The 21,448-nt window shown below is 41.3% G+C and overlaps 1 protein-coding gene across 1 annotated transcript in view; it reads left to right on the plus strand.

Moving 5' to 3' along the window:
• snrnp200 (small nuclear ribonucleoprotein 200 (U5)) overlaps nt 1-21,448 on the plus strand; it is a 47,173-nt gene that overhangs the window by 22,734 nt on the left and 2,991 nt on the right. Inside the window, exons 17-39 of the mRNA XM_072554008.1 lie at nt 1,812-1,961; nt 2,415-2,525; nt 3,442-3,573; nt 3,757-3,945; nt 4,107-4,304; nt 4,572-4,724; nt 5,392-5,472; nt 7,187-7,270; nt 7,491-7,597; nt 8,450-8,568; nt 8,980-9,134; nt 9,402-9,591; nt 9,890-10,063; nt 11,405-11,565; nt 12,641-12,868; nt 13,084-13,275; nt 13,954-14,132; nt 14,397-14,548; nt 16,015-16,123; nt 19,506-19,614; nt 19,755-19,944; nt 20,901-21,065; nt 21,276-21,397. Of these exons, the coding sequence (XP_072410109.1) occupies nt 1,812-1,961; nt 2,415-2,525; nt 3,442-3,573; nt 3,757-3,945; nt 4,107-4,304; nt 4,572-4,724; nt 5,392-5,472; nt 7,187-7,270; nt 7,491-7,597; nt 8,450-8,568; nt 8,980-9,134; nt 9,402-9,591; nt 9,890-10,063; nt 11,405-11,565; nt 12,641-12,868; nt 13,084-13,275; nt 13,954-14,132; nt 14,397-14,548; nt 16,015-16,123; nt 19,506-19,614; nt 19,755-19,944; nt 20,901-21,065; nt 21,276-21,397 (3,450 nt within the window). The remainder of the gene's footprint in view (nt 1-1,811; nt 1,962-2,414; nt 2,526-3,441; nt 3,574-3,756; nt 3,946-4,106; nt 4,305-4,571; nt 4,725-5,391; nt 5,473-7,186; nt 7,271-7,490; nt 7,598-8,449; nt 8,569-8,979; nt 9,135-9,401; nt 9,592-9,889; nt 10,064-11,404; nt 11,566-12,640; nt 12,869-13,083; nt 13,276-13,953; nt 14,133-14,396; nt 14,549-16,014; nt 16,124-19,505; nt 19,615-19,754; nt 19,945-20,900; nt 21,066-21,275; nt 21,398-21,448) is intronic.

A 21,448-nucleotide genomic window follows, 5' to 3' on the forward strand; every position in this document is an offset into this window, starting at 1 on the left:
TCTAGCAGATTTGTCAGGCATGACCTCTCTTTGATGAAAACATGCTGACTGTGCCCTGTTTCACTATACACTTCCAAGGTTAGACCAATTGGTCTGTAATTCTTCATCTTTTGCCTTTCTCCCTTTTTTAAACAGAGATGTTACGTTAGCGATTTTCCAGTCCTCTGGCACTCTCTCTGATTCCTGAAAGGCCATCATTAATGCCTCCACTATCTCTTAAGGTATCTCGCTTAGATCTCTGGGGTGTAGTCCATCTGTTGGAGTCATTTATTCACCTTCAGGCAATTGAGTTTTTCCTGTACCTTCTCCTTGATGGTCACCATACTCAGCTCTGCCCCCTCACACTCTTGACGTTTTGGGATATTACTCGTGTCTTCCATTGTGATGACTGAGCCCAAATAATTATTCAGTTTCTCAGCCATTTCATTGCTCCCCACTGCTATCTCTACAGCATCTTTTTTCAGAGACCCAGTGTCTACTTTTGCCTCTCTTTTGTCCTTTATATATCGAAAGCAACTCTTCACAGTCTTCTATTACTGGCCAGCTTACCCTCCTATTTAATCTTCTCCCTCTTTATTTCTTTCTTCGTGGTTCTCTAAGCTTCCTAATCCTCTGGTTTTCAACTGCCCTTCACTACATTATATGCTTTCTCTTTTGCTTTTACGCTATCCCTGACTTCCCAGTCAGCCATGGTTACCTCATCCTCTCTGTACCAGACTTCGTTTTTCCTCAGGGTGAATCTCTGTTGTGAGTGCTGAATTACTTCCAGAAACTGGTGCCATTGCTGTTCCACTGTATTTTCTGCTGGGCTCCTCTCCCAGTCAATTCTACCCAGCTCCTCCCTCATACCTCTGCAGTTGCCTTTATTCAGTTGTAATACTGTTCCCTCTGTTTCTATCTTCTCCTGCTCAAATTGCACAGTACATTCCATCATATTATGATAACTGCCTTCTAAGGATTTCTTCACCTTAAGCTCCCTTATCAAGTCTGCTTCATTGCACAACACTAAATTTCGTAATGCCTGTTCCGCATGGGCACCACCAGATGCTGCTCCAAAAAGCCACCTTGTAGACGTTCCACAAATTCCTTTTCTTGTAGTCCTCTACCAACCAGATTTCCCCAGTCCACCTGCATATTGAAGTCCTTTATGATCACTGCACATCTTTTCTATTTTCTGGTATATCTTGCAACCCAGCTCCTGGTTACTATTTGGAGGCCTGTCCATAACTCCAATTATGTTTTTTTTCACCTATGCGGTTCCTCAGTTCTAACCCCACAATGTTAAAGTGTTTGTGCTGTAATTGCATTCCACCCAACACATTTTTAAAAAGTCGGTGTTGTAGAAACAGCATTGTCAGTTCATCAATTTCGGTACAGCAAATTCGCATTGACGTAATGCATTTTATAACAATAATCTGTTTTGCATTTGTGGAGGTATTTTGATGAGATGGATTGGGACAATCATAGAACATGGAACTGTTCCCTGCTGAAGTGTTCTTTCAGCCCACCAGACAAGAATCAAACTGTTTTCACCATCCTCTTGTCTCCACTAATCTCTGTTTGGTGGAGATGGGTTTTCAACTGTGACCACATTTGGTGAGACTGCCAAAGTTTTCTTTGTGAGAAAATAGCATGTATTTCATTATTAAATTTACCAGCTCCCTGGCCATCTGAAAACCACCTCCACGTGATGTAAGATCCAAATCTTCCGTTCCCCTATTCTGTGCTGTGTCCCTTCCTCAAGTTCACCCTGCTTATATTTTGTTCTGTTTCTTGCTTCTCTCAGAGTCTGACTTGATGATTTGTTTCAGGTGCTGGTGTTTGTTCACTCCCGTAAAGAGACAGGAAAAACAGCGCGTGCAATCCGAGATATGTGTCTGGAGAAAGACACGTTGGGTTTGTTCCTGCGAGAGGGATCAGCCTCCACAGAAGTGTTACGGACAGAGGCGGAGCAGTGTAAGGTATGGAACTATGATCTTGACCAGTCTTGCTAGAATTGGTATGATGCAGTAGAGATTGTGTTTTCCATTCACTTGTAAGCACTGCAACACATACATCTGATCCAGTATTCTACTAACACAAGTTTATTTTCCATTGGAGTTCTCCTGTTCACTGAGAATAACTTGAAAATGTTATGCTTTTAATAGAAGGAAACAGGCCAAGGCAAGAGAAAATGGATCAATGGAATCTTTGGAAAAACAAGATGAACAGTGCTTGTATCATTTATACTAGGCTTTTAGTATCTCAGCATCACTCACACTGTGGTGTTCGAAACAGAAGCAAAGCTTAACTAAACCTTGGAGTCTGGCGCTTTTTGAGGCTAACACAGCTACTGCATATATCCTACTTCTGTTTCAGATTTCTTTCACAGTCTGCTTTTTTACATACCAAATCTATGTCTGCCTCTTTTGTAGAATCTGGAGCTGAAGGACCTGCTTCCCTACAGTTTTGCTATTCACCATGCTGGTATGACCAGAGTGGATCGAACACTGGTGGAAGATTTATTTGCTGACAGACACATTCAGGTAATAAATTATTTCGTGGTGTTGAATAGCTTTGTTTCCTTTCTTATTGGTCGCACTCTGTATCATACAGATTTTGTGTAAATGGTCGAAGATGTAAAATCTTTAGCACTTTGCCTGTTTCGATACCTTTCTCTTCCGAAAAACGCTGACCCCCTGACTGTGGCAGGCTCAGTGTCGATTAGTCACAAACACCCTGCCATCTGACCTTTGCCATTTGACTAGTCTCTGTTCTGTGCAGTGGGCTACCCAGGCAAGCAGTGTATGTACAGCATGAAAACAAAAGGAAAGAATTTGCATGTACCATACTGTTCATAAAGACAGATCATGAAGTGCTTTTGAAATTAAGCCACTCTTGTGGTTAACATAAATATGGCACTTGCATGTACACAAGAGGTTCCTTTAAGAGCAAAAAGACAGCTGAACAGCACAGTGCCTTTCGTGGGGAGCCACTTCAGTCATTACTATACAAACATCTTTCCCAGCTGTACATGTTTTCCTTACGCACAAGGTCGACAGCAACTCATGTAAATGCAATCTAGTTGTCTGTGAACTGATTAGCATCTGTACTGCTCCATTGTGAGCTAATGTATCAGCACAGGTATTGAACAGTGTTGCTAATTTAGCTTGCTGCATGGGTTCTTCTTTGATGTGAACTTAACCTTGGGAATAAAAGAATAAAAAAGCAAACCAAATTAATCAGACTGCAGATGAAATGTGGCATGGAAAGATAAATAAATAACGGAGTTTCTTTGAGCTCTGTGCACCACTTGTCTTTATATTTGCAAATTGCAGTCTCGTGTCTCCTGTTTTCCAGAATTGGAATGGAAATAGTGTGACTGCTTCACTGTGAAATTTTACCCTTTACTGTTGAATTGAATGTATAATCTGAGTTGCACTTCTTGTATTTTGCATTCAGGTGCTGGTCTCGACAGCAACTCTGGCCTGGGGTGTCAATCTGCCTGCGCACACAGTTATTATCAAAGGGACACAGGTATACAGCCCAGAGAAGGGACGCTGGACAGAGTTGGGTGCACTGGATGTACTTCAGGTGATATGACTTGAATCATTTCCAACAATGTCATGTTTTAGAAAATAGCTTCACACATACCATAACCAGCATCCAGAGAAAAAGCACGAACATGCCACAACTTGTGCTTCTCAAAACTTTTATTTCCACTGATAACTAGGTTCTCATCTGCTCATGCCTGAATTAAATTTTTTTTTCCGACAGATGTTAGGCCGTGCAGGACGACCGCAGTACGATACAAAAGGTGAGGGAATCCTTATCACATCACATGGTGAGCTGCAGTATTACCTATCCCTTCTCAACCAGCAGCTCCCCATTGAAAGTCAGATGATCACAAGACTCCCTGACATGCTCAATGCTGAGATTGTCCTTGGAAATGTCCAGACTGCAAAGGTAAGAAACAAGTATTTTGTGCTTCATTCTACCTCCGTTTACCCTGACGCAGGGCACTGAAATGACAAGTACTTTCCACTCGCTGGGGGTTGACTTGAGCAGAGATGATTGTTAAGTCATTTGTCAGCAAAATCTAAACTCAGTGAACTTGGATCTTACAGGATGCAATTAACTGGTTGGGGTATACATATCTCTATATTCGCATGTTGAGAACCCCAACACTCTATGGGATCTCGCATGATGAGCTGAAGAGTGACCCCCTACTGGAGCAGCGCAGACTGGACCTTATCCACACTGCTGCCATTATCCTTGACAAAAATAACCTTGTGAAATATGACAAAAAGGGTGGCAACTTTCAGGTAAGATTTACCAGTCTAATGTGCAACTGGAATGCTCTATCTGAAATTTTGAAATCGTGCACAGTACAAAACTGATGTTAACAGCTTATAATATTTCATTAACATACAGCCTTAAAATATATTATAGGTTTCTGCATTTAAATTACAGTTTATTGTAAAGAGAAGCTGATGAACATAGAAACATTAAACTGTTCAGTAATGACTTTCATTCTTGATCAGGCACTTTGTCCCTTCATTGCTATAATGTGAAAACCATTCTGTGTGTAGGTGACTGACCTCGGCCGGATTGCAAGTCACTATTACATCACACATGAAAGTATGGCCACCTACAATCAGCTTTTGAAACCTACCCTGAGTGAAATCGAGCTCTTCCGAGTATTTTCACTGTCTTCTGAGTTCAAGAACATCAGCGTGAGAGAGGTGAATATTAATGTTCTCCAAACACAATTGGAATACTGTGTTCAGAATAATGTATTGTCACTGTGAAATAAGCATGGAACACCACTTGGATGGACTCCCAAAATCCCAGTATTTCAATACAATTCAACTCCTCATAAATACTGTCATGGTTCATGTAACTGAGAAATAGGAACAGCATGTAAATTTACTGCTAAAACTTTACGCTGTGTTGGTGGCTGCAGATGATTAACGCAAGGATGATGTCCACTCATACTAATTTCTACCTTAGATCTTTGTGACTGAACAGGCTGATGTTAAAACTGTGTACCTTTGCAGACATGGGCAGGACATCCAATTTTATAGGCTCTCAATAAAGATCCGTTGCCCCGCTGCAGATCCATCTCTGATCACGTAAAGTGATATGTTTATGTCACCATGTTACGATGAGCTCCAGACACCCAAACGCACTGAAAACATACCTTATATGTATTGACTTTGAGAACTGATGAAACTGGAGATGTCAGCTAACTTTTCTCATCTTAAAATTGCCCTGAGGGAGCCCATTTGGCTTGGCTTGAGCCAGTTTATCAGATTTATTTGGAGCCGCTGCAACAGCAGGTTGTCTAGCAGTTGATTTTGTGCATCTTAATCTGACTGACTGATGTTTCGCCTCTTAATCACTCCTCAGGAGGAGAAACTTGAGTTGCAGAAATTGTTGGAACGAGTTCCCATTCCTGTCAAAGAGAGTATTGAGGAGCCGAGTGCTAAGGTAATGGGGAACAATCTGGTAACCTTTGTGGCTGACCTTGGTATAACTAATCTACTCTTCATAGCAATTGACAATCTAGAATGTTGAAGATGAGGAATGGCAATTGAAATAAACATTTATGCACATACATTATGCACGCAAAAAGCCTCAGAACAAGCGTTATCTGTCTGTCTGACCATTCCTCCCACCTTCCTTTCATTTGGTGTTTCACAAAAGAAAGATGTCCTGAATGTGAGTGTCTTTAGTTTTGGGCAAAATATGAATCAACAATACATAGTTCTTTGCATTTGCCTGGAAAACATAAGAGAGGTGCAGATAAATCTCAGAATTGTTACATCACAATTCAGCATGTCATTTCTGTGCCAGGTCTCCGGAGGACCAATTCACCAAGCCCACTCCTCCTCTAGCCATTGACTCTTCCCTTTTTTGGATAATCCAATTCCTTCTTGTATGTCTTGTTTGAACCTGTCTCAGCTCATGCTCAGGCAGTGCATTCCAAATCCTCACCACTTGTGATTTGAAATCTTTGTTTGTCACCATTGCTTCAGTCTGTGCGCGCTTGGTCTCACGGATTCCAAGGCAACAGCTTCTCCCTGCCTATTGTTTTCAGACCTTTCATGACTTTGAATAGCTCTTGTCACTCCTCTCTCAGTCTTCTCTTGTCCAAGGAGAAGAGTCCCAACATTTCCAATCCATCACCATAACTTGATGAATTTGTGCCATTTTTTTTCTGCATCCTTACTGATTCCTTTGGAACTTTCCCAGAAGTGTAACATCCAGAACTGGATACAGTACTTGAGTTGAGGTTGAACCAGCGCTTGATACATGCTTAACTTAGCCTCCTTGTTTTGCTCGCAGAATCTGCCAGTATGTTTATCTTGCAGTGACCATATTGGGCTCTTTTGACCATATGTTAGATGCTCTTTCTTCCTGAGTTCCATGCCCAAATGCAGGTCCAACAGAGCCATGGGCAGGACCTGCAAAAAGGCAGGTCCCAAATTCACATCATGCTGCAACAAAGATCATCTGCTACTGGCAGCAGTCTGGTTCATGCCAACAAACAGCCATCTGACCCATGAAGTAGGTGTGCTGATAGGCAATTGCAGCTGGAGTTTCTGGCCTGGAGCTATGGGATGATGATGAAAGAGACTCCAAATACTTTCCATGACATTACTGGTTAGGACTTTTCCCATTTGTGCCAAGTGTAGTTTTCCTACATTTGCAAGTTTGAGTTGATATTCAATATGTTTGGTCATGTTATGAAGGCATCCTTGGCCTTCAAGTCCTGAATGAGGACCTGAATGTGCAGCTCAGACTTCCTCATGCTGAAATTGATCATTGTGCATTTTGGGAAAAGGTATTCTCCGACTGTGTGTAAACAAAAAATGCTGGAGATCACAGTGGTCAGGCAGGATCCATGGAGAGAAACCAAGCTCATGTTTCGAGTATTGATGACTCTTCGTCAGAGTTTCAGCTTGCTGGAACATTAGCTTGCTTTCTGTCTGTGGATGCTGCCTGCTTTGCTGTATTCGCCAGCCTTTTTTGTTTTCAGAACAGGTTCCAGCATCTGTAGTAATTTGCTCCTTCTCTAGCTGTCTGTGGGGAATGCTGTGACTTCACATTGGGGTACTTGTGGTTGCTAGGTGGTATGACTTCGCTTTCAACAGTTTTGGCATGATTTGCGCTTGATAACCCTGTGATTGTGCTGTTTCAGATCAATGTGTTGCTTCAAGCCTACATCTCCCAGCTGAAGCTGGAGGGATTTGCACTCATGGCTGATATGGTCTATGTGACTCAGGTAAGCCTCATTCAGCAACATGGATGCAATTCAAGTTCAGTTTTCTTTGATAGTGGCATAAAAAAGAAAAATAAATGTCTAATTTTGTTCTGTATATTATATATTTTGTGGAAGGTGGGAGTTAATGCATTGTACATTTCCCAAAGAAGTTAACTGAGGGTTATTTACTGAGCCCATTTGTATTGTGAGGGTGAATCATTTTCTGTTCATGTGTTTTAAGTCTGCAGGCCGTCTGATGCGTTGTATATTTGAGATCGTCCTTAACCGAGGCTGGGCTCAGTTGACAGACAAGACTGTCAATCTCTGCAAAATGATTGATAAACGAATGTAAGAAACTTGCACTAATCGTTTCTAATCCTCAGAACAGAAAAATGATCATCTAATTGCAAAACCAAAATACTGTAGATAAGTCTTCCTGTCTCCTCGTCTGGCACTGCAGTATTGGTCAAACAAGGCATGTTTATGCTGAAACCTCCAAGTCTTATTTAATTTGGTCTTCAAGCCACCAGCATATGCAACATGAGTGAGATATGAAGAAAAGCTTCCCCTGTCGTGTTAGCCTGGTATCTCCTCTTTGAGTCAGAATATTCCAAGTTCCAACTGAACTTTTGCTTTTTCTCTTGCTTCCATGTGGCACAGAGGATATCATTCAGACCAGTGCATCATCCAAGCTTGACACTGCAGGACTGCTCTCTTTTAATGCATTTTAATGCAAATACCATCTTTTTAACGTGAAAATAAAGCTAGATCCTGTCATCATACACGAGCAAATGTTGATAAATGCTAGTTCAATATTTTGAATCAATATAAGGAGAGTCACCCTCCAGAGCATGTGCCGTGTTATCCCATTAACCATTTCTGGCTTTTTAGTAAGGTAGCCATATAATGATGAATGTTAGTTTTCAGACCTATCTTCACTGTGTCCCAAACTGTTTTCCTTATGAAGCTGATACACAGGTTAGCAGATCCTCCTGGGGAAAAGTGAACTCAGAACTTTAACATTAAGCTGGTGTCTGAACAATAGAGGTCCACGTGGATCTCCCAGTACTGTATCTGATTTGTGCTGCCTTTATCCATTGCAGCATAAGCTGATATTTAGCACGCTGTTGTGAAGTAGCATAGACATTTTAGAGTGTGTACAAGTGAAAGTCAACAATTCATGGCTTTGTATTTTGACAGGTGGCAATCTATGTCACCTCTGCGACAGTTCAGGAAGCTGCCAGAAGAAGTGATAAAGAAGATAGAGAAGAAGAATTTTCCATTTGAGCGACTCTATGACTTGAATCATAATGAAATAGGTAAGAGCAGTGGATTGCATCATATTAATGAAAGTTTCTAATCACGATGCTGATTATATGACGAAAATGACAGTTTTACTGGCTGGTGTATTGGTGTGTTCCTCATTGTTGAAGATGCGGGAAAAATAGCTGAAAGCACAATGTTGGAAAAAGATACTGGATTAAGTCATTCAACACCTTGAGCCTGTTTGGTTGGTCAGTAATATCATGGCTGATCTGATGTGGTCTTAATTCCACTTTATTGCCTGTTCCCTGTGATTCTTGACAATAATGTGATGACATTGTGGGCAGGTTTGAAGATTTTTATTATCTGGGATGTCAATTGCACTGCAGAATTCCATAGTCCTGCTAACTTACTTAAAATTTATGTTTGACTTAAGCCAACAAATTCTTGCACTTTTTTCCTCCCAGGAGAGTTGATCCGAATGCCAAAGATGGGCAAGACAATACACAAGTACATTCACCAATTCCCAAAACTTGAATTGTCTGTTCACATCCAGCCCATCACACGCTCAACACTGAAAGTGGAACTGACAATCACACCTGATTTCCAGTGGGATGAGAAGGTAGAATAGAATCTGGATTATTTTTGCAGTTAACCATCTGAAGAATATAGAGTTTGAAATTCTGGGAATCTCGTATGTTTTGAACTGAAAGTGTCCCTGTAATATTATGTGCAGCTGAGTGCTCGTTTCAGGATCATCAATTACAGTTTGCTGTTGAAATGATTCATTTTCGCAGATCAGTCTTTGAGTGATGAATTTGTTCTTTCTGTGCTGAAATTTGAATGATTTATGTATGCTGATTGCCTACTTTTTTGTTTGTTGTGACAGATACATGGATCCTCTGAGGCATTCTGGATCCTGGTTGAGGATGTAGACAGTGAAGTTATCTTGCACCATGAATATTTTCTGTTGAAGGCAAAATATGCTCAAGATGAACATTTGGTGATGTTCTTTGTACCAGTATTTGAACCTCTCCCTCCACAATATTTCATCAGAGTGGTGTCAGACCGTTGGCTCTGTGAGTAACCAAGTCTTTCAAACTGGGTGACTAAAAGGGAAAAACGAATGCTTCGCTGTATGAGTACATGCAGCAAGATATTTTTTTTTTCTTCACAGACTTTGCTCGGTCTGAATTTAATCTTGACCTCATTTGAGAATTAGTCGCAACTGGAGTGACTTTTGAGTTATCGTGGTTATTTTTAGCTTGAGTTCCAGGAATGGTGTTTCACTAAGTTTTATACTGTGAATATTCTGTTTGTGGTTCTTCAATTGCATTGATGTTGCAATTCCTGCTCATGGAGTGTCCTGTTTTGCAGCCTGTGAGACGCAACTTCCAGTTTCATTCCGGCACCTGATACTTCCAGAAAAGTATCCTCCCCCCACAGAACTACTGGACTTGCAGCCGCTGCCAGTGTCAGCATTGAGGAACAGTGCGTTTGAACATCTCTACCAGGATAAATTCCCTTTCTTTAACCCAATCCAGACACAAGGTAAGAACCCATCCTCTGTCATTCTCACTGGCATGGCTCCAGTTATGGTTCTAAAAGAGTAACTAGTGTAGTTGACAGTCAAGCAAATAAAAAAGATGAAAATCTATGTCATACTTATTTTTCAAGCAAAGTAGTTATGAGAAAGGGCATAAACATTATTGATTGGGCTGACACATGTCCTGTGAAATTTAACATAGATGCAAGATGATAAATAGTTTGGGATGTGTACAGTAAATATTGAAACTTCAAAGGGAGCCAAGGAGTGGAAAGAAAAGATGTTTCAGGTATGCAGGTCTGAGAAGACAAAACGAAAGATGTTTTTGGTTTGATCCCATTTTATATAAACAGGGACACAGAATATAAACTTGGTCAAATCACTGTACGGGACACCATGAGAAAGTTCTCTTGTGTTGGATGTCCTGTTTCACCGAAAGTGCCAGGACAGCAGTAGTGAAAATTCAGATATACTTCATTTGCTTTAAGCATTTTGGCACTCCTTGTCCTTGTCAAAGCTTCTATACGAAGGAGAGGTTGGTTCAACTGAGCCAGTCTTTACTCGAGCTTTGAAGGGTGAGAGGGAATCTGATTGAAACTTTGAAAGTTCTGACAGGGCTGGACTGAGTAGATGGAGGTAGAATGTTTCTTATGGTTGTTGGGGGGGGCGGTCTCAGCATATACGGTGAGTTATTTCAAATGGCGATGAAGCTTTTCTTCACTCAGGGTGGTCTTCCTGTAGAATTTTGTATCACTGAAGGCTGTGGAGCTGAAGTCACTGGGCACATTTAAGAAAGTAGTTGATAATTATTTCGATGTTAAAGGCTTCTTGGGGTCTTGAGAGAAAGCAGGAGGAGGGTATTGATTTGAAGTCAAGCCATGATTATATTGAATGGCAGAGTAGACTCTAAGGCTGAATAGCCGTTTTTATGCATGCAAAACTTTTTTTCTTGTTAAGCCAGTCAGTCATGTCTGCCTTGAAACTAAAGGGACACTTGTGACAAGTATCTGTGCACTACACAGCATTGTACAACAGCTTTTGCAGCCCAGTATTTTCAGCATGAATCGGCATTTTGCCATTTGGAGACTTACACATTGTTAGACGGTGAAGCCTCAGTTGTTTCTTGGAAAGCCTCATTTTCTTTGAGCTGTCACTGGAGGAAATAATGAGTGTAAATCTGTCTCGACCACATAATGCATCAGTGTCCTGAACTTGCTGGTTGCAAATCTGGATTTAACTGGCTGAGATGACCCTATTCATTGTTTTCGTAATCTTGTTTCAGTCTCTTTTCAAGTATTGGATGACTCAGCCACAACTGTAAAATGTTTATTGTCTTCTGTCTTCAGTCTTCAATGCAGTTTATAACAGTGATGACAACGTGTTTGTGGGAGCTCCCACGGGTAGCGGGAAGACAATTTGTGCGGAGTTCGCAATCCTTCGAATGCTTCTGCAGAACTCTGAAGGACGCTGTGTGTACATAACTCCAATGGAGGCCTTGGCTGAGCAGGTGATACCATCTGTTTCACATTGTTAGAATGTTATGAGAAATGAAGACTGACTGTCTTGAGACTCAAAGAGTAAAAAATGCTTTCTGCAGTTCATAAATTGTCTTGAAAAGATTGCATTTGGGATTTCTTTTGTAATAAATATTCACAGCAGTTCTTACTGTAGTTTATCCATTGAGTAACTGAGCAAAGCAGGCCAGCAATGTCCAAACTGCTTACTAAGTTACTTGATCTGAGCCAGAGCAGGGATTAGTCTGCGGCAAATCATTTCAACTGCCTTGGTCCAGAAAGAGTAAATTAACTAGCTTTCCTGCCCTTGTTTACTCTGTAGTCTGTTGCTGTGTGGCAATTGTCAAATATCCCTCCTGACCTTGTAAGCACCAGGCTAGCATTTGCTGTCCATCCTGACTTTTCCTTAAGCAGTTGGCAGTGAGCTGCCTTCTCAAACTGCAGCAGTCCATTTGATGTAGATAGACCCACTAAGGGAGGGATTTCCAGGAGTTGGACTCGAGACACTGAACAAACAGTGATATCTTTCCAAGTCAGGATGGAAAGTGGCTTAGGAGGGACTTTGCAGGTGGTGTGATGAAATCAGAGAAGATAAAATGGTTGAAAATTTATTTCCCTATTCAATTGGACCAATATTTGTGCAATTAGCATTTAATTGGAGTGGAGGAGACGATGGGCAGTGTGCAATGATTTCGTTTCACATTTGGTCAATTGCAGAAGACTGATGATTGTGAGGTTTGATGGTGGACATTAGCACAATTGCCTGTGCAGAGTCAACTGAATAAGTACCATATGAGAAATGTCCTGCTGAATTCTCTGCTCCCACTTTGAAAACTGTCCCAAGTTCAGAAGGATGTGTTAATACAGACATCTCTGCCGCAGGCATTCCTTGTGCAAGATGCCGTGAAACTCTTTTATTGAGCTGTGTCATTTTCATTTAATGGATTGCTAATGTTAATAGCTCTATGCTGTGCTTCTGCATGATTTTGCTTTGTGCCAAATTGACACATTATCAATCCTGAATTTGTTCCCCTTATTGTAGTCCTGACCAGTTGATTGCTCTCACAGGTTTATGCAGATTGGTATGAGAAGTTTCAGCAGAAGCTCAGCAAGAAAGTTGTCTTACTGACAGGCGAGACGAGCACCGACCTCAAACTGTTGGGCAAGGGAAATATCATCATCAGCACACCGGAGAAATGGGACATCCTGTCCCGACGATGGAAACAGAGGAAAAATGTCCAAAATGTAAACCTGTTTGTCGTGGATGAGGTTCACTTGATTGGTGGAGAGAATGGGGTAAGGCTAAGAGTGTTGTCTTGATAAAATAGTTAACAATGTATGGAACCGCTGTTTGTTTCAACATATTAGTTACTGGGTGACAGGTTCAAGTCACATGAGGCATCCAGATTGAGAATTGGATGGGCTAAAATATGCTGCTTGAATTTTGTTTTACTCCCAACAGTGCCTCACTTTTTGATTTTTATCACTTGATGGCTTCTCTCAATTTTCAGCCTGTTTTGGAAGTTATCTGCTCCCGAATGCGATATATCTCCTCCCAGATTGAGCGGCCCATTAGGATTGTGGCTTTAAGTTCATCGCTGTCCAATGCGAAGGATGTGGCTCATTGGCTTGGCTGTAGCACCACTGCAACTTTCAACTTTCACCCCAATGTGCGGCCAGTACCTCTGGAACTACACATTCAGGTATGATAGTGCAGGTTGAGGGAGCAGTTATTTTTCTCAACTAGGCTTTGAATTTGTCTGAAACTTGAATCACAACTTCGGAGACCACACACAATAAAGTCCAGAAGATCCAGATATTGAACTTAAATCCATTTGGTTAAAAACAGGAAAGGAACAAAATTCCCACTTAAAAATGTGGAAGAGTACTTGAAGTGAAATCATGGCATGGCTATGCTCGTTAATGCAGTAATTCCAGATTCCATCTCCAGCCGTGCTGCTTGGTGTCTTGGTAAGGAGCAATCAATCAGACATCCAGCATTCAGAAATGTATAAAATAGCAATCTGCTCTGCCATTCATCATCATCATCATGGCTAATGGTCCATCTCAATAGCCTAATCCTGCTTTCTCCCCATAATCTTTGATCCCATTCACCCCAAATGATATATCTAGCCACCTCTTGTATACAATCAATGTTTTGGCATTAGATAGCATTTTGAGTGCTATCCGGTGATCTCTACTTCAATGTTTAAGTGTCAAAATGAAACGACCTGCTATCATTTGCTGTGTGTTGATTCACAAGTGAGGCATGAGGACCAGCAAATTAGTCATTATTGATTGGTACTCCAGGAGTGTTAAAAATGTTGAAAAGAGAACAGGAGGGATGGAAAATAAGTTTGTGAATATTGTTTTGAATGCAGGGTTTTAATATTAGCCACACGCAGACTCGCCTTCTGTCCATGTCTAAACCTGTCTACCATGCCATCATGAAGCACTCTCCCAAGAAACCAGTCATTGTCTTTGTGCCCTCTCGCAAGCAAACAAGGTTGACTGCCATTGATATCCTTACGTTCTGTGCTGCTGATGTCCAGCCACAAAGGTAAGTTAAATTAAACCCAGAAGATTTTTTTTAAATGGACTCCCAAGTTATTTTTTGAACTTCTGGGAACTCCAATTCCATTTGTTGTAAAAAGTTTGTTTGTTCCTCAATTTTGAAATTGCAATGACCAAAACTCCATAATTCACAATGTCTTGTTTAATGAAGTTGTGGAATTATTGGAACATGTCTGGATTCCTGACATGTGAATTAGGTGTCAGTGTTGTGAGTGAGAACTAATGTTCAATTCTACTCCCACCTTTACAGGTTTCTACACTGCACAGAAAAAGACTTGGTTCCATACCTTGAAAAACTAAATGACAACACTTTAAAGGAGACCCTTGCAAATGGAGTTGGTTATCTGCATGAGGGGCTCAATCTGGCTGAGCGCAGAATTGTGGAGCAACTCTTCCGCTCTGGTAAGGATGCTAATGATTGTTATTACCTGTCAGGACAGTTGTGAGAGTGACGAATGTTAACATCAGATTGAGAAGACTTGGTACAGATTTTCTAGCCTTGAGATGTGCAATTTCTGTTTGGCTCAAGTGAGTGAGTATACATCTGTCCCACAATGCACTGATTTCCCTCAGCAAGCATCTTTTGATGATTTCAAACAGTTATTCTCTCTGTGAGTGAAGTTCTCCGGATCTTTTTCTGTACTTCTGTGTGAGGATTGTACATAGGAATTGCAAACTCAGTTGAATTTTCATATCCAAGCCATTTGTATACAGAACTGGCTCGAAGGTAAAAGACTTGGTGGTGGTGGAGGATGGCTTTTCAGACTGGAGGCCTGTGACCAGCAGTGTGCCACAAGAATCGGTGCAGGGTCCACTGCTTTTCGTCATTTATATCAATGATTTGGATGTAAACATGAGAGATATAGTTAGTAAGTTTGCAGATGGCACCAAAATTGGAGGTGGAGTTGACAGCAAAGAAGGTTACTTCAGAGTTCGGGATCTTAATTAGATGGGCCAATTGGGCTGAGTGGCAGATGGAGTTTAATGTAGATAAATGTGAGGTCCTGTATTTTGGAAAGGCAAATCAGGGCAGGACTTGTTTACTGAATGGTAAGGTCCGGGGAATGATGCTGAACAAAGCGACCTTGGAGTGCAGGTTCATAGTTACCTCAAAGTGGAGTCCCAGGTAGATTGGATAGTGAAGAAAGCATTTACTATACTTTCCTTTATTGGGCAGAGCATTGAGGAGAGGAGTTGGGATGTCATGTTGCAGCTGTACAGGACACTGGTTAGTCCATTTTTGGAATATTGTGTGCAATTCTGGCGTCTTCCCTCGAGGAAGGATGTTGTAAAACTTGAAAGGGTTCAGAAATTATTGACAAGGATATTTGTTAGGGTTGGAGGGTTCAAACTACAGAGAGGGGCTGTTTTCCCTGGAGCGTCAGAGACTGAGGGGTGACCTTAGGTTTATAATATCATGAGGGGCGTGGAAAGGGTAAATAGACAAGGTCTTTTCTTTGTGTTGGGGGAGTCCAGAATTAGAGGGCATCGGTTTAGAGTGAGAGGGAAAAGACTTAAAAAGGACGACTTCTTCATGTAAAGGGTGGTGCATGTATGGAATGATCTGCCAGAGGAAGTGGTGGAGGCTGGTGCAATTAGAACATGTAAAAGGCATCTGGATGGGTGTATGAATAAGAAGGGTTCAGAGGGATATGGGTCAAGTGCTGGAAAAGGGGACTAAATTAATTTAGGATATCGCTTCAGCATGGACGAGTTGGACCTAAGGGTCTGTTTCCGTGCTATACATCTCTCATACTCTAATTGGAACAAATGTTAGCACTGTCCAGATGCTTTAAATCATGGCCAACTGCATAAACATGATAAATGTCAATTAATATACTTCGAATCATTCTCCTCCTTTCCTACAGGTGCAGTGCAAGTGGTAGTTGCCTCAAGGAGTCTCTGTTGGGGAATGAATATCTCCTCTCACCTTGTAACCATCATGGATACCCAGTATTATAATGGCAAAATTCATGCGTGAGTATTTTAGAGCATAGCTTGCAATTCTGTATGCCTCCTTTGCTTGTATAGTTATAACACAATGATCCACTGATGGAATGCATCACCTGAAGTAAACATATGAACAGAAGAGTACTCATTAAACTCAGAACCTTTACTTTCCCTTTCATGTCAATATTTCTGAATCTAATGGCATGCCAACTTTATGAAGCATCCATAGCATTCAGCCAGGACTTGGAATATTTGTTTTCACTGGATTTGACCTCATTAATTTTACTGTTTAATTGTAATTTTTTTTAACTGGATGACTGATTGAACTGGCTGAATTGTAAAATGTTGGCTTTGTCACTTTGGGGCATTTATATTGTAATACTCGGCACTCCTAACTGACTGCTTTAAAAAAAATGACTCTTTCTGCGCTCAGTGCAGTTGAATCCCTCATGCAGATAATGTTTGCAAAGGTCTCCCTTAAAATTCATGCATAATTTTAATTGGATCTTGTGTGGATAACTTTATATTTACTTGTGGGAGAAAAACAAACCACTCTGTCCACCACTTGCTCAAAGAAACCATGTATGTTCTTAGCCAAACAGAGCCTATCCATCATGCCAATGGCACCTCAACTTGACTACACTCAGCCTGGGGAAACAAACAGTGAAACAAAACATAACCTAAGCAGTTTCCTGACTGAAGGAATACGCTACCTAGGTCATAGAGTCATAGAGATGTACAACACGGAAACAGGCTCTTTGGTCCAACTTGTCCATGCAGACCAAATATCCCAACACAATCTAGTCCCACCCGGCCCATATCCCTCCAAACCCTTCCTTTTCATATACCCATCCAAATGCCTCTTAAATGTTGCAATTGAACCAGCCTCCGCCACATCCTCTGGCAGCTCATTCCATACACTTACCACCCTCTGTGTGAAAAAGTTGCCCCTTAGGTCTCTTTTATATCTTTCCCCTCTCACCCTAAACCTATGCCCTCGAGTTCTGGACTCCCCCACCCCAGGGAAAAACTTTTGTCTTTTTATCTTATCCATGCCCCTCATGATTTTATAAAACTCTATAAGGTCATCCCTCAGCCTCCAAGACTCCAGGGAAAACAGCCCGAGCCTATTCAACCTCTCCTTCTAGCTCAGATCCTCCAACCCTACCAACATCCTTGCAAATCTTCTCTGAACCCTTTCAAGTTTCACAACATTTTTCTAAGAGGAAGGAGATCAGAATTGCATGCAGTATTCCAACAGTGGCCTAACCAACATCCTGTACAGCCGCAACATGACCTCCCAACTCCTCAATACTCTAACCAATAAAGGAAAGGATACCAAACACCTTCACTATCCTTTCTACCTGTGACTCCACTTTCAAGGAGCTATGAACCTGCACTCAAGGTCTCTTTGTTCAGTAACACTCCCTATGACCTTACCATTGAGTGCATAAGTCCTGCCAATATTTGCTTTTCCAAAATGCAGCACCTCGCATTTATCTAAATTAAATGCAATCTGCCACTTCTCAGCCTATTTGCCCATCTGACCAAGATCTTGTTGTCATGTGAGGTAACCTTCTTCGCTGTCCCCTACGCCTCCAATTTTGGTGTCATCTGCAAACTTACTAGCTTATACCTCTTATGCTCACATCCAAATCATTTATATAAATAATGAAAAGCAGTGGACCGATCCTTGTGGCACTCCATGGTCACAGGCTTCCAGTCTGAAAAACAACCCTCCACCACCACCACCCTCTGTCTTCTACCTTTGAATCAGTTCTGTATCCAAATGGCTAGTTCTCCCTGTATTCCATGAGATCTAACCTTGCTAACCAGTCTCCCATGGGGAACCTTGTTGAACGTCTTACTGCAGTCCATAAAAATCACGTGTACAGCTCTGCCCTCATCAATCGTCTTTGTTACTTCTTCAAAACACTCAATTACATTTGTGAGACATGATTTCCTCATCAAATAGATGTCACCATCTATTTCCCTACATTCTGTATCTTCTATGTCCTTTTCCACAGTAAATGCTGATGCAAAAGACTCATTTTGCATCTTACCCCATCTCCTGCAGCTCCACACATAGGCTGCCTTGCTGATCTTTGAGGGGCCCTATTCTTTCCCGAGAGTAGGTCAAGTTTTGCACCTTCTCTAGTAGGTACATCTACAAACTGAATCAGCAAGTTTTCTTGTACACCCTTAACAAATTCCTCTCCATCTTAACCCTTAACACTATGTCAGTCCCAGTCTATGTTTGGAACGCTAAAATCCCCTACCGTAACCGCCCTGTTATTCTTATCGATAATTGAGACCTCCTTACGAGTTTGTTTCTCAATTTCCCTCTGACTCTTAGGGGGTCTATAATACAATCCCAGTAAGGTGATCATCCCTTTCTTATTTCTCAGTTCCACCCAAATAACTTCCCTGGATGTATTTCTGGGAATATCCTCCCTCAGTACAGCTGTAATGCTGTACCTGCAAACTGGTTTTTCTACCTCACAATAGTATTACTGTTCCTGAAGACACTAAGATATTCCCTGTCTCCCCAGGTACTCAATCCCCACGAAATCCATGCAGATTATGGGGCTGAAGACTACCCAAGGGACCTATTGAAGCCAGGATGCTAGCCATTAGCACCCGTTTCTGCAGATTAGCGAAACCTCCTGTTAGAATTGTTAACTGATGGATACTGCTGGACAAGCAGTTGTTTTGAATTATCTGTAATCGAAACTGCATTGTTCTGTAAAGAACGTTTCACTACTGCAATCCTAAAAGAACTGTCTGTACTTGAAGCTTCATTTTGTGTCAGTCCAGTCAATTTGTCCTTCCCACAATATCGTGAGAAATAAATCAGTGTTTGTCAATTTCACAAGATTGGTTAGTGACCTCGATTTGGAATTGGACAATTCTCAAAAATAACTATTATGCAATATTTGATGCACATTATGCCCAAGATACATTAAGAACATTTAGCCCATCACCTGTCCACGGTATTTCATCCAGTTGTATAACACAACCTATTCCTGGTTGTTTGTCAAGACACTTGAGAAGTAGAGGCGTCTCATAATAACTATGCATTGAACACTGTGACTTCTGCTGCCCTGCAATTCTCAATCCTATCTGGACGACTTGTCAATTATCCCTAAATTTCACAGTTCGCTTCATATTTGAACCTTTTTATCGGTTTTACAGCAGGTACGGTATCTTTGAGCCCTCGGAGAATTCCGGCAAGTTTGGATGGTACATCACTGACTCTAGGTTTCTTCCTTGAGCAAAACATATAGTGCACAATCCACATCACTTCACATTCCCACAGCAGTGAATTCATTGCTATTTCGAATACCTAATTGCAAAAAACTGCATTTGGAATTTGGAAACTGACTAGCACATACTTGTTTGGTTTCAGGTATGTGGATTACCCTATTTATGATGTTCTGCAAATGGTCGGGCGAGCTAATCGTCCCTTACAAGATGACGAAGGGCGATGTGTCATTATGTGCCAAGGGTCAAAGAAGGTGAGGATGATTGACTGAATGATTCGCACATGCCTGTATTCAATTTAGCTCTTATGCTTTGTCAGTGTCTGTCTGCACATTGTCAGGATCTGCACCACGTGTGTATTGTTACTAAAGTTCAGGCTGATCCTTTGTTTCAGGATTTCTTCAAGAAGTTTCTTTATGAGCCACTGCCAGTGGAGTCCCACCTTGACCATTGCCTACATGATCATTTCAACGCTGAAATCGTTACAAAAACCATAGAGAACAAGCAGGATGCAGTGGATTACCTGACCTGGACCTTCCTTTACCGTAGGATGACCCAGAATCCAAATTATTATAATTTGCAGGGTGTGTATTTGCATCATTAATTAGAACAAGAAGTTTTAAGTTAATCTGATGCCACAATCTGAGGTGTCTATTTTTATGGTGTATGACTTTATGTCACAATAATTGGTTCACTGGGTAGCACTTCGACTTCTTTATTGTGGGTTCATGCCATATTATAGTTTAGCCTAGTGTTTGAGGGCAAAATTGAGTAAGAGCTGCCATCTTTCAGGTGAGAGATTAAGATTCCGTTCGCTTGAGGTGCACATAAAAGGAGTGCACATGAAAGGTCCCATGGGAACTTCCCCAGTGTTGTTCATTACTCCTTAGCTCACATGACTCAAACATATTACTTGATATTTCATTGCATTGTTGTTTGGGAAAATTGCTGGGAACCCAGATGCTGTATCCCTCATATTCCAACATTGATAACTCTTTGAAAAGACCGAATGAGCTGTCAGGTGCTTTGGGGCATCCTGAGATTGTGACATGCTCTGCATCAATGCAAATATATTATCCACTCCAGTCAGTCTCCTCGTGTAAAATGTTTTTTGCCTGATCCATCCAACATGCAAGAATACTGGTGCAAACCACTCTGACCACACAGAATTGTGATCAGTCGATATTTGTTTTGAGGGTTAGTCAAGTTCTGTTTTGTGAAGGGGGGCTCCTGACTGCCATGGGGTGAGTATGGCAAAGCTTATGTCCATAACCATGAAATAAAAGTTTATGTGCCTTTGATTCAAACTTGCAACCCCACCATCTTAAAGGGCAAAGACATTCCCTTAATTGAGCTGGCAATATGTTTGTTGAGGTGCCTGTATTTTAGGTAATTTGCTTAGATGATATTTCAAGAATATTTAATGGAAGTGTTCATCTGAATATGCTCCACTTTGCCAGTTTAGGCTAGGCTACGAGGTGAAGACTTTTGCTGGGACAGTCTAGTTCATCTAATAATTGTATCCAATTTTCTGTTGCAGGTGTGTCCCACAGACATCTTTCAGATCATCTTTCACAGTTGGTAGAAAATACTCTGAATGACTTAGAACAATCCAAGTGCATCAGCATTGAGGATGAGATGGATGTGGCACCATTAAATCTTGGAATGATTGCAGCTTACTACTACATCAATTACACCACAATTGGTGAGTGCTGCAATGTCATGGAGATGGCGTGTATTATGTAATCTCGCAATCAATTGTCTTTCATGATGTGTCAGCTGAGTCTGTTGTGCAAACTCTTGTACTCGAGTGGGGAGCTACTGTATCATAACTCATTGCAGTGAACAGGTTTGTTCAGAACACGAGTATGTCACAGACTTTGATAGAATTAGAGTTTGGTGTTTTTGATTTCAGAGCTGTTTAGTATGTCACTGAATGCCAAAACGAAGATCCGAGGTCTGATTGAGATCATCTCCAACGCCGCAGAGTATGAAAATATTCCCATTAGGCACCATGAAGATAACCTGCTGCGACAGGTCAGTATGTATGAGAAGTGAGCACATAACGTCGTGTGAATTATTGGTCCC

Source organism: Chiloscyllium punctatum, chromosome 35 (genome assembly GCF_047496795.1).
Source record: "Chiloscyllium punctatum isolate Juve2018m chromosome 35, sChiPun1.3, whole genome shotgun sequence".
NCBI lineage: Eukaryota > Metazoa > Chordata > Chondrichthyes > Orectolobiformes > Hemiscylliidae > Chiloscyllium > Chiloscyllium punctatum.